The sequence below is a fragment of the Oncorhynchus clarkii genome, chromosome 20 (genome assembly GCF_045791955.1).
Source record: "Oncorhynchus clarkii lewisi isolate Uvic-CL-2024 chromosome 20, UVic_Ocla_1.0, whole genome shotgun sequence".
Taxonomy (NCBI): domain Eukaryota; kingdom Metazoa; phylum Chordata; class Actinopteri; order Salmoniformes; family Salmonidae; genus Oncorhynchus; species Oncorhynchus clarkii.
Genome location: NC_092166.1, coordinates 69,651,236 through 69,663,530, shown reverse-complemented (window position 1 = coordinate 69,663,530; position 12,295 = coordinate 69,651,236). Strand labels below are relative to the sequence as shown.

The following is a 12,295-nucleotide window of genomic DNA, read 5'->3' as shown; positions in this document are numbered from 1 at the left end:
ACCAGAGGCATTTACAACAACCACACCAGCACATGCAGCAGTTGTTGGGCCTTGGATGGCCAGGCGCCTGGGGAGGTCCTTCAATGTGTGGCTGCTGACGTTTTCTCATATCAACTCCGCTTAAACTTCGGGGCTGTGGACGAAATCCAAACACATTGGTTAAGGACTATGCCATCTTCCTCATAGATGTATGAATATCACAACATTGAGAGAACACGAACCAGGTGAATTTCATACAGAAATCAATACAGATGTGAAAAGGTATTTTTGCACTGGTTGTTTTCTAAATTTGCCCCTATTATCTTTGCCACTCATTCATGCGGTCAACTTTTTATAATTTCAACAAAATACAATTTTAAAACAAGGTATTGTGTGTGTGGCAATCACAGTCAAACCATGTCAACAACCAAGCACCACTTTGGAAACAAGACATTTAATTAATACTTTCAAGTGATATCCTCTGGGTCCACATTGTACATTTTGTTATATATGTCTGTTATCCAAAATAAATTAAATTCAACAATATTGATATTCAAACTCAGAGGTACTCCCAACGTAGAACATTTTCAGCTGCACAAGCCCAAAGTGAAAGAGAGAAAAATAGAATGATAGAAAGAGGTGGTGAAAGAATGAGACAGAGGATTCCCTCCTGGAGCTGGCCTTGCCTGGCACCGTGACAAATCTGCTCTGCTGTGTGAGCAAGAGATTGGTACACACACAAACCGTACACAGACTGTACACACAGACCGTACACACACATGAGCAGAAGATGCTCAGTCTGTGCTACATTATGGATCTGCTGTGAGTGCCTAAATAGATACCAAAACAAAAAACATACATTACAAACAGCATAACAATTTACCCCTCAAAAAACAGATATGTACAGTTGAAGTCGGAAGTTTACATAGACCTTAGCCAAATACATTTAAACTCAGTTTTCACAATTCCTGACATATAATCCTTGTAAAAATTCCCTGTCTTAGGATCACCACTTTATTGTAAAAATGTGAAAATGTCAGAATAATAGCAGAGATAAGGATTTATTTCAGCTTTCATTTCTTTCATCACATTCCCAATGGGTCAGAAGTTTACATACACTCAATTAGTATTTGGTAGCATCGCCTTTAAAATTGTTTAACTTGGGTCAAACGTTTTGGGTAGCCTTCCACAAGCTTCCCACAATAATTTGGGTGAATTTTGGCCAATTCCTCCTGACAGAGCTGGTGTAACTGAGTCAGGTTTGTAGGCCTCCTTGCTCGCACACACTTTTTAATTTCTGACCACAAATTTTCTATAGGACTGAGGTCAGGGCTTTGTGATGGCCACTACAATACCTTGACTTTGTTGTCCTTAAGCCATTTTGCCACAACTTTGGAAGTATGCTTGGGGTCATTGTCCATTTGGAAGACTCATTTGTGAACAAGCTTTAACTTCCTGACTGATGTCTTGAGATGTTGCTTCAATATATCCACATAATTTTCCTACATCATGATGCCATCTATTCTGTGAAGTGCACCCGTCCCTCCTGCAGCAAAGCACCCCCACAACATGATGCTGCCACCCCCGTGCTTCACGGTTGGGATGGTGTCCTTCGGCTTGCAAACCTCCCCCTTTTTCCTCCAAACATAACAATGGTCATTATGACCAAACAATTCTACTTTTGTTTAATCAGACCAGAGGACATTTCGCCAAAAAGCACAATCTTTGTCCCCATGTGCAGTTGCAAACCATAGTCTGGCTTTTTTTATGGCGGTTTAGGAGCAGTGGCTTCTTCCTTGCTGAGTGGCCTTTCAGGTTATGTCGATATAGGACTCGTTTAACTGTGGTTATAGATACTTTTATAACCGTTTCCTCCAGCATCTTCACAAGGCCCTTTGCTGTTATTCTGGGATTGATTTGCACTTTTCGCACCAAAGTACGTTAATCTCTAGGAGACAGAACGCGTCTCCTTCCTGAGCAGTATGACCGCTGCGTGGTCCCATGGTGTTTATAATTGCGTACTATTGTTTGCACAGATGAACGTGGTACCTTCAGGTGTTTGGAAATTGCTCCCAAGGATGAACCAGACTTGTGGAGGTCTACAATTATTTTTCTGAGGTCTTGGCTGATTCCTTTTGATTTTCCCATGTCAAGCAAAGAGGCACTGAGTTTGACGGTAAGGCTTGAAATACATCAACAGGTACACCTCCGATAGGCTAATTGACATCATTTGAGTCAATCAGAAGCTTCTAAAGCCATGACATCATTTTCTGGAATTTTCCAAGCTGTTTAAAGGCACAGTCAACTTAGCGTACGTAAACTTTTGACCCACTGGAATTGTGATACAGTGAGTGAAATAATCTGTCTGTAAACAATTGTTGGAAAAATGACTTGTCATGCACAAAGTAGATGTCCTAACCAACTTGCCAAAACTATACTTTGTCAACAAGAAATTTGTGTAGTGGTTGAAAAACAAGTTTCAATGACTCCAACCTATGTAAACTTCCTACTTCAACTGTATATCATTGTAACTACATCCAGGTGCAAAGGCATGTGACCGAGCAAAGAAACATATTATGTTTGTCCCCAATGACAAGGAGCACAAACCAAGGGCCTGTCTATAGCCTACTAGGCCTACATGTGTGAAGGGGAGTAAACAAGTGGACATAAGCTAGCCTAAAGGTTGCAGTGCAATAGCTGTGTGCAATACCACCATTGTGAAACCCAACAAAAGTAGGATACAAAGGCATTAACCTACTTTAGGCAGTGGACACTGACATATGGGCAAATCTTTCTTGAGTGAATGAACACTCCAGTACAATCAAGCCTACTCAATCAATCAATAAAAAGATGATAGCCAGTTATAATTGTAATGGCTTAGCAGATAATAAGAAAAGACGATCAGCATTTACCCAGCTAAAAGAGAAGGAATATAATATATATTGTTTACAGGGAACTCAATCAACAATTTTAGATGAAGTTCTGTGGGAAAAGGACTGGGGGGGGGGCAAAATATATTTCTCCTATGTGCAAAGAAACTCAAAAAGGGGTGAGGATATTAATTAACAGTAATTTTGATCAGAATGTGAAAATTGTCCAAACAAGGTAGATTTTAAATATGTTATTGGACCATAAACAGATTTGGCTCATTAACCTATACGGTTCAAATAATGAAGATCCACGTTTCTTTGAAAATATATATAATAATTGATCAACCCTACAAGCAATACAAGACTATTATTATGGTGGGAGATTATAATACAGTTTTAAATACCTCTATGGACCGTAAAGGATATCACCTTCATCCACTTAAGGAAATCCCGAATGTCATGGATATATTGAGGTGAGGTCTGTTTCTCAAACTAGACACTCTAATGTACTTGTCATCTTGCTCAGTTGTACACCGAGGGCCTCCCACTCCTCTTTCTATTCTGGTTAGAGACAGTTTGCGCTGTTCTGTGAAGGGAGTAGTACCCAGCATTGAACCAGATCTTCACATTCTTGGCTATTTCTCAGAACAAGAATAGACTGATGAGTTTCAGAAGAAAGGTCTTTGTTTCTGGCCATTTTGAGCCTGTAATCAAACCCACAAATGCTGATTCTTCAGATACTCAACTAGTCCAAAGTAGGCCAGTTGTATTGCTTCTTTAATCAGGACAACAGTTTTCAGCTGTGCTGACATAATTGCAAAAGGGTTTTCTAATGATCAATTAGCCTTTTAAAACAAACTTGGATTAGCTAACACAATGTGTCATTGGAACAAAGGAGTGATGGTTGCTGATAAATGGGCCTCTGTAGATATTCCATTCAAAATAAAAATCAGCCGTTTACAGCTAATAGTCATTTACAACATTAAAGTCTACATTGTATTTCTGACCAATTTGATGTTATTTTAAAATGGACAAAAAATATGCTTTTCTTTCAAAAGCTAGGAAATTTCTAAGTGACCTCAAACTTTTGAACAGTAGTGTATATATAATACACGTATGCATATGTATGTACAGTAGCAGTCAAAAGTTTGGACACTCATTAAAGGGTTTTTCTTTATTTTTTACATTGTAGAATAATAGTGAAGACATCAAAACTATGAAATAACACATATGGAATCATCGGGGCGGCAGGTAGTGGTAAGAGCGTTTGACTAGTAACCGAAAGGTTGCAAGATCAAATCCCCGAGCTGACAAGGTAAAAATCTTTCGTTCTGCCCCTGAACAAGGCAGTTAACCCACTGTTACTAGGCCATCATTAAAAATAAGAATTTGTTCTTAACTGACTTGCGTAGTTAAATAAAGGTAAAATAAATACAAAAATAAAAATGTAGTAACCAAAAAAAAGTGTTAAACAAAGCAACATTTATTTTATATTTGAGATTCTTTAAAGTAGCCATCCGTTGCCTTGATGTTGCCTTGATGACAGCTTTGCATTCTCTCAACCAGCTTCATGAGGTAGTCACCTGGAATGCATTTCAATTAACAGGTGTGCCTTGTTAAATTTATTTCCTTCTTAACGTGTTTGAGCCAATCAGTTGTAGGGGTGGTACATAGAAGATAGCCCTATTTGGTATAATACCAAGTCCATACTTTGGCAAGAAAATATCAAATAAGCAAAAGAAAACAGCAATCCATCATTACTTTAAAGCATGAAGGTCAGTCAATGCGGAAAATTTCAAGAACTTTGAAAGTTTCTTCAAGTGCAGTCGCAAAACCCATTAAGTGCTATGATGAAACTGGCTCTCATGAGAACCGACACAGGAAAGGAAGACCCAGAGTTACCTTTGCTGCAGAGGATAAGTTCATTAGAGTTACCAGACTCATAAATTGCAGCCCAAATAAATGCTTCACTGAGTTCAAGTAACAGACATCTCAACATCAACTGTTCAGAGGAGACTGTGCCAATCAGGCCTTCATGCTTGAACTGCTGCAAAGAAACCACTACTAAAGGACAACAATAACAAGAAGAGACTTGCTTGGGCCAAGAAACACAAGCAATGGACATTAAACCGGTGGAAATCTGACCTTTGGTCTGATGAGTCCGAATTTGAGATTTTGGGTTCCAACCGCCGTGTCTTTGTGAGACGCAGAGTAGGTGAACGGATGATCTCCGCATGTGTGGTTCCCACCGTGAAGCATGGAGGAGGGGGTGTGATGGTGCTTTGCTGGTGACACTGTCAGTGATTTATTTAGAATTTAAGGCACACTTAACCAGCATGGCAACCACAGCATTCTGCAGAGATACGCCATACCACCTGGTTTGCGCTTAGTGGGACTATCATTTGTTTTTCAAAAGGACAATGACCCAAAACACACCTCCAGGCTGTGTAAGGGCTATTTGATCAAGAAGGAGAGTGATGAAGTGCTGCATTAGATGACCTGGCCTCCTCAATCACCTGACCTCAACCCAATTGAGATGGTTTGGAATGAGTTGGACTTGAGAGTGAGGAAAAGCAATCCAGGTGAAGCTGGTTGAGAGAATGCCAAGAGTGTGCAAAGCTGTCATCAAGGCATAGGGTGGCTACTTTGATTTCTTTAACATTTGGTTGGTTACTACATGATTGCATTATTTAATCGTTTTGATGTGTTCACCATTATTCTACAATGTAGAAAATAGTAAAGATAAAGAGAAACCCTTGAATGAGTAGGTGTGTCCAAACTTTTCACTGGTACAGTATATATTTTATATTTTACCAAAAAATTATATGGGGGATTGGAAATGAGGACAATTACATTGATGGGAGCTACAATCTATCTACCCCCCAAAAAACAAAAAAATTGCCTACTGGGAACATCCCTAGGAAATAAGAGGCGCAATTTTTAAAATATGTGCTAACATTGGATTCTTTCTGGTAATTATTTCAGAGAATGGTTACTATCACCACGATTATTAACATCCTGGTAATGAATGGTACAATAATGCTTGCTTCAATCAATCCCAAAGAACAGATCATTATTAATATAATTATAATAATTATGACAGGTTAATAAATACCATTCTGCACAATCCTGGTGTGGAACACGGCCCGCAAGTACTGTAGATGGTACATGTAGGCTAACCTTAAAAAATAAATGTCTTCTCTGCTCTCATTTGATCTCTCCTGTGATCCTACTTCATTTCACTACTTTTAAAACTTTGCTCTTGAATCCCAAAACTATTAAATAAAGGATTGTCTTACCTGCAAAGTCATCATTCAACTTTTGCTCCGTATTTATGGACACTAACAATGAACAGTGAGAATGTCTCTCTCTGTGGCCTTCACTTTGACATCCATGATAGGGATCATATATGGACCAATAAACCAAACATGCAAATCCTGAGTTGGCCACTTGAGCAGCCATCGGTTATTCACCTTCCACCGGTGGAAAACATGCACATTGATGCAAAATACAGTGACAAACACCTTTGTTCTAGCTGGGGACACATCCAAGCCACTGAAAAGAAATGCAAATAAAGGTTCCCTCCATGTGGAAAGACAAATATAGGCTTAGCCAAAGAACCTAATTTTCATTCTGCATCTCCATCATTTTGGCTAGGATTCATTTCTTATTTTAATTATATTGTCGAACTGCAGTGAGGAGAAATTCTATTCTATTAGCCATTTGGGAAATGTACTGTCCTTTGATCTTGCTGTGGCACAAAATACAGCAGAGGCACACATCATTTTGTTCAATGGCAAATATGACTCTCTTTAAATGTAAGGCTAATTTATTCAATACTAACAGCTCATGGTCCTAGCCGTTCTAAAGCAGCAGCCAGTGATGCAGAGCAAGGGTTACAGCCCACTGCACAAGAGGATCCTCCTCCGCCTGCCACTCTCCACCCAGAGAGATGTCATGCACTACCAAGACTGGTAGTGCCAAGACTGGTAGTGCCAAGACTGGTAGTGCATGACAAAAAAAGCCTTAAATTAGATCTACTACATTTATGCCGTGACTGTCAGAATAAATTAGTCTATGTCTGTCTGGTGCATACAGCTGAAGAGAATTCAGAGAATTCAAATACTGTAAAACTTAAATCAAATCAAAGTTTATTTGTCACGTGCACCGAATACATCAGGTGTAGACCTTACAGGGAAATGCTTACTTACAGTCTCTAACCAATAGTGCAAAAAAAGGTACTAAACGCCTCGTCTGAAATTGCCACCTGTCCCTATAAATAGCCTGGCAATGGTACACATTTCAGCAAATTAACGCAAGTTTCAAATAAACTCATGGTCTAAATTCATTGTTTACCAGGCTCACATGTATTACTGTAGAAAAGGCCCATGGAGTTGGTGGAATAATTCTTGAATTCATTGCCACTTACTCAGCTGGGCCAGGGGCGCTTTAATGGTGGAGAGTAAGACCCCTAGAAACCTACCGATCCACCTCTAGTCAAAGTGGTGAATAATTATTCTGTCAAGGAAAAGTTGCTTATATTTTTTTTTAGAGACAGACTAAGATAAAAGAAACGTGACACAGTGTGTAAATGATAACACATGAGTGCAGGAAATGAGGAAATGTATTAAAATGCTGGAAGTGAATGCTGGAATTAAACAATGAAATACGCAAATTAGAAACAATGAACTATGCAAATTAGCAAACACTGTGTGCATTAAGGAAAGAGACACCTGGCTCAAATACAGTGCCTTCAGAAAGTATTCACACCCCTAGACGTTTTCCACATTTTGTTGTGTTACAGCCTGAATTTAAAATTGATTAAATATAGATTTCTTTGTCACTGGCCTACTACACCCAACACCCCATAATGTCAAAGTAGAATTATGTTTTTCGAAATTCTTACAAATTAATTTTAAAAAATGAAACGCTGAAATGTCTTGAGTCAAGTAAGTATTCAACTCCTTTGTTATGGCAAGTTTAAATACGTCCAGGAATAAATGTGTGCTTAACAAGTCGCATAATAAGTTGCATGGACTCACTCTGTGTGCAATAACAGTGTTTAACATGATTTTTGAATGACTACCAGTTAATGTTCTGTAGCTGCCGAGTTACAGATTTGTCTGAACTCTACTTGAAAATGGCAAGACCTGAAAATGTTTGTCAAGCAATGATTTGACAGAGCTTGATTAATTTTTAAAAGGATAATGGGCAAATGTTGCACAATCCAGGTATGGAAAGCTCTTTCAGACTTACCCAGAAAGACTCACAGCTGTAATCGCTGCTTCTACAAAGTATTGACTCAGGGGTGTGAATACTTATGTGAATTACATATTTCTCTATTTCAATAAATTTGTTACAATTTCTAAAAACATGTTTTCACTTTGTCATTATGGAGTATTGTGTATAGATGGGTAAGAAAAAAATTATATTTAATCAATTTTGAATTCAGGCTGTAACACAACAAAATGTGGAATAAGTCATGGGGTATCAATACTTTCTGAAGGCACTGTAGAAGGGCGTCTCTAATAAGCAAGCGCCTGTTGTGTTCAGTGATATAAGCAAATAAACGCCTGGGCTATTAATTTAAGTTTTACGGTCGTAACATACTGAATTTCTTTCTATGATGTACGGATAAAACTTAACAGTCACATTCACTACTATAAGGTATTGGACATCTGTCCTAAGTAACCTACCATAAAAATTAGTCAGTTGCTTCCACAGACAGACCAGGCAGGTGAATCATGGCGTTGAGGTAAGTGGTTGGTTGAACTTGGGTGGGTTCAGAAGTAAAGCACTAGGGTGTGTCTACAGGGTAGTATTGTCGTTCTCACCATCCCTGACGGAGGGCCAGGAAGTGAGGGATAAGGAGGACAGCGGTTTCTGCCTGGGTCTCAGCAGAGTTCAGGGACTCAGTGGGTGGATCATTTGCAGTGTTGATCGCAAGGGGAGCAACAATATACCATCTGAAAAACACAAAAGAGAAATACAGTGCATTGTAATATTGTACAGACGGACAGTGGGTTTATATTAACCTTTGATCTTGTGCCACTAAAGCATTAGGCCAGGGGTGTCAAAATAAATTCCTGGAGGACCGTGTGTCTACGGGTTTTCACTCCTCCCCTGTACTTGATTAAGGTCATTGATTAATTAGGAACTTCCCTTACCAGGTTGTTTAGGTCTTAATTCGAAACTAATTGAAAGTAAACAAAACCAGCAGACACACGGCCCTCCAGGAATGTAGTTTGACACCCCTAAATTAGGCTTACTTTTCACCTCCTTTTTGGTGATTTGGAGCAGCCTATTATATAAAACAAAATAGTAAAGTCCATCAAAAATGTAAGTCTGTCTCTTACCACTGTGCATAATGTAGGATATATCCCAAAAGTGTTCAAAAGTGACTTATGGACAGTATATCACATGTGAGTTTGTGTTCTACAGTTTTAGGCCTTTAGGCTAGCTATAGCATGGGCCTACAGTATGTACGACTGCAAAACTACTGCAAGCACATGACTGCAGAGGTCTAGATTGTCATCTCCTTGACAACTACAAACAGAGACACTTCCTCATCTGGTTTCTAACATGGCCTGGGGAGGGCCACTGTACAGTACCCTGCCTAGCCAAGATCTGTGTCAGAGGCTCAGGAGGTTCACAATAAAGACATCATTACATATACCCACAAGTCAAAATTAGCTTGGTCAGGAAACAGTGCCTAGTAGCCTAGGGAAGTTTAGTGGTCTGGGCCGCTGCCTCCAGATTACATAGCCTATACCACAGCAGCATGGGTTTAAAATCAAATCAAATCTTATTTGTCACATATACATGGTTAGCAGATGTTAATGCGAGTGTAGCGAAATGCTTGTGCTTCTAGTTCCGACAGTGCAGTAATATCTAACAAGTAATCTAACAATTCCCCAACAACTACCTAATACACACAAATCAAAATGGGTGAATGAGAGTATGTACATGTAAGTGTATGGATGAGTGATGACCGAGCGGCATAGGCAAGGTGCAGTAGATGGTATAAAATACAGTATATACACGTGATATGAGTAATGTAAGACATGTAAACATGATTAAAGTGGCATTATTTAGAGTGCATTGTATGAAGTGACTAGTGATCCATTTATTAAAGTGGCCACTGATTGGGTCTCAAAGTAGGCAGCAGCCTCTCTGAGTTAGTGATTGCTGTTTAGCAGTCTGATGGCCTTGAGAGAGAAGCTGTTTTTCAGTCTCTCGGTCCCAGCTTTGATTCCCCTGTACTGACCTCGCCTTCTGGATGATAGCGGTGTGAACAGGCTGTGGCTCAGGTGGTTGATGTCCTTGATGATCTTTTTGTCATTCCTGTGACATCGGGTGCTGTAGGTGTCATGGAGGGCAGGTAGTTTGCCCCTGGTGATGCGTTGTGCAGACCGCACCACCCTCTGGAGAGACTTGCGGTTGAGGGCGATGCATTTGCCGCACTAGGCTGTGATTACAACTCAACAGGATGCTCTCGATTGTGCATCTGTAAAAGTTTGTCAGGGATTTGGGTGACAAGCCAAATTTCTTCAGCCTCCTGCAGTTGAAGAGGCGTCTTCACACACTGTCTGTGTGAGTGGACCGATTCAGTTTGTCTGTGATGTGTACCCCGAGGAACTTAACTTTAGCAAATCTCTCCTCTAGCCTTCCTCTCTACTTCTTTAATATTCAATAAACAAAAAATAGACCTACGTGAAGTGTGGGACTGCCCCACTCCTTTTAAAAAAGGAAGATAAAACCCTAAATGGTAGCCGAAGTAAAGGCTCTGCTAAAAATTACAATACAGAAACAAGCTGCTACACATCCGCAGTCCTAACAGAGGATTCACATCCCCAGGAACTCTCCGCAGTCCAAACAGAGGATTCCCATCCCCAGGACCTCTCCGCAATCCAAACAGAGGATTCACATCCCTAGGACCTCTCCGCAGTCCCAACAGAGGATTCACATCCCCACGAACTCTCCGCAGTCCCAACAGATTATTCACATCCCCACAAACTCTCCAGGTCCCAACAGAGGATTCACATCCCCACGAACTCTCCGCAGTCCCAACAGAGGATTCACATCCCCAGGACCTCTCCGCAGTCCCAACAGAGGATTCACATCCCCACGAACTCTCCGGGGTCCCAACAGAGGATTCACATCCCCACGAACTCTCCACAGTCCCAACAGAGGATTCACATCCCCACGAACTCTCCGCAATCCCAACAGAGGATTCACGTCATTGCTTTCTATACAGCGAGTTGGTGGTGGTCCATCTATGGCTAGCGACAGCTTCCATCTTCCAATTTTTTATTGCGAAGTTTGCGCATTCAAACCAGTCGCCAATGATCAAATCGCTGAATGTCTCCTTACGTCTCCTTCTTCCATTATAATTGAATGATTTACGGTAGCATAGTCAGTCAGTGTTAAACAACGAGATTCTTCCATAAGTGAGATGTAACAGCAACTTTTTAAAGCTGTGGTGGCTAGCCTAATTGAGTGGGTCCGCTTAGTTAGCCAGTTCAACCATTTAGCTTAGCCAATGGTGAAGGTGTGCTCATTGCTTAAAGAGGGGTGACCCCTCACACCCTTAAGAACTCAATCTAGAAATATGGACAGACATTTTTTTCACATCTGGCATGATTTACTAATGTCAATATGCTAATATGATAATAATTCAAAGTGACTTACAGTAAGTCTTTAGTTAGGCTACTATGAACATTGATTAAAATCTGGAAAATGGAGAGCACATCCCAGAGAATGGCCCTGACTGACTACCAAATTAAAATATAGCCTATTAGGCCTAGCCTACAGGCTTAACGTTCAAATGGCTATTCCTGTACAAAGGGATAGTTTGGGATTTTGACAATGAGGCCCTTTATCTACTTCCCCAGAGTTAGATGAACTTGTGGATTTTTATGTCTCTGTGTGCAGCAACTTCCAGTCACTGCGCTAACGCTAGTTAGCATTGGCTCGTGAAACTACTTTTTAACTTCCTTCATACTGGAAGCAGATGCATATAAATGGTATCCACGATTTCACCTGACTCATTGCCAAAATCCCGAACTATCCCTTTAAGCCAAGAATTGATAAACACTTCACCTTGAAACCGAGGCTAACCTAAATGTACCCTAAGTGGCCACACAACCAAAGCACATGCAACAGGAAGTATGACTGACTGTAGGGCGTTTTTAGGGGTGACATAAGTAACATGAATTGATTAGCTGGTATTCAACTGGCTGGTGCTACACTACCTCCTCAGGTACTCCTCAAGGGGTGTGGTCAACAAGTGATTGTATTAATATAGAACGACCCACAAGTACATTTAATGCTTAAATTAAAGCATAGCCACATAGGCTACATACAGAACAGTTTTAAAGTTCCACCAATTAGGCCCTCAGTTATTAGCCCGGAGGGACACTGAGACTTTAGCATTTTTTAAAAAC

General features: G+C 40.3%; 1 protein-coding gene across 1 annotated transcript in view; it reads right to left on the bottom strand.

The window, feature by feature from the left end:
* LOC139375676 (regulator of G protein signaling 17) overlaps nt 1-12,295 on the bottom strand; it is a 36,185-nt gene that overhangs the window by 18,354 nt on the left and 5,536 nt on the right. Inside the window, exons 2-3 of the mRNA XM_071117482.1 lie at nt 8,546-8,815; nt 3-133 (exon numbers count right to left, since the gene is read on the bottom strand). Of these exons, the coding sequence (XP_070973583.1) occupies nt 3-133; nt 8,546-8,548 (134 nt within the window). The 5' untranslated portion in view covers nt 8,549-8,815. The remainder of the gene's footprint in view (nt 1-2; nt 134-8,545; nt 8,816-12,295) is intronic.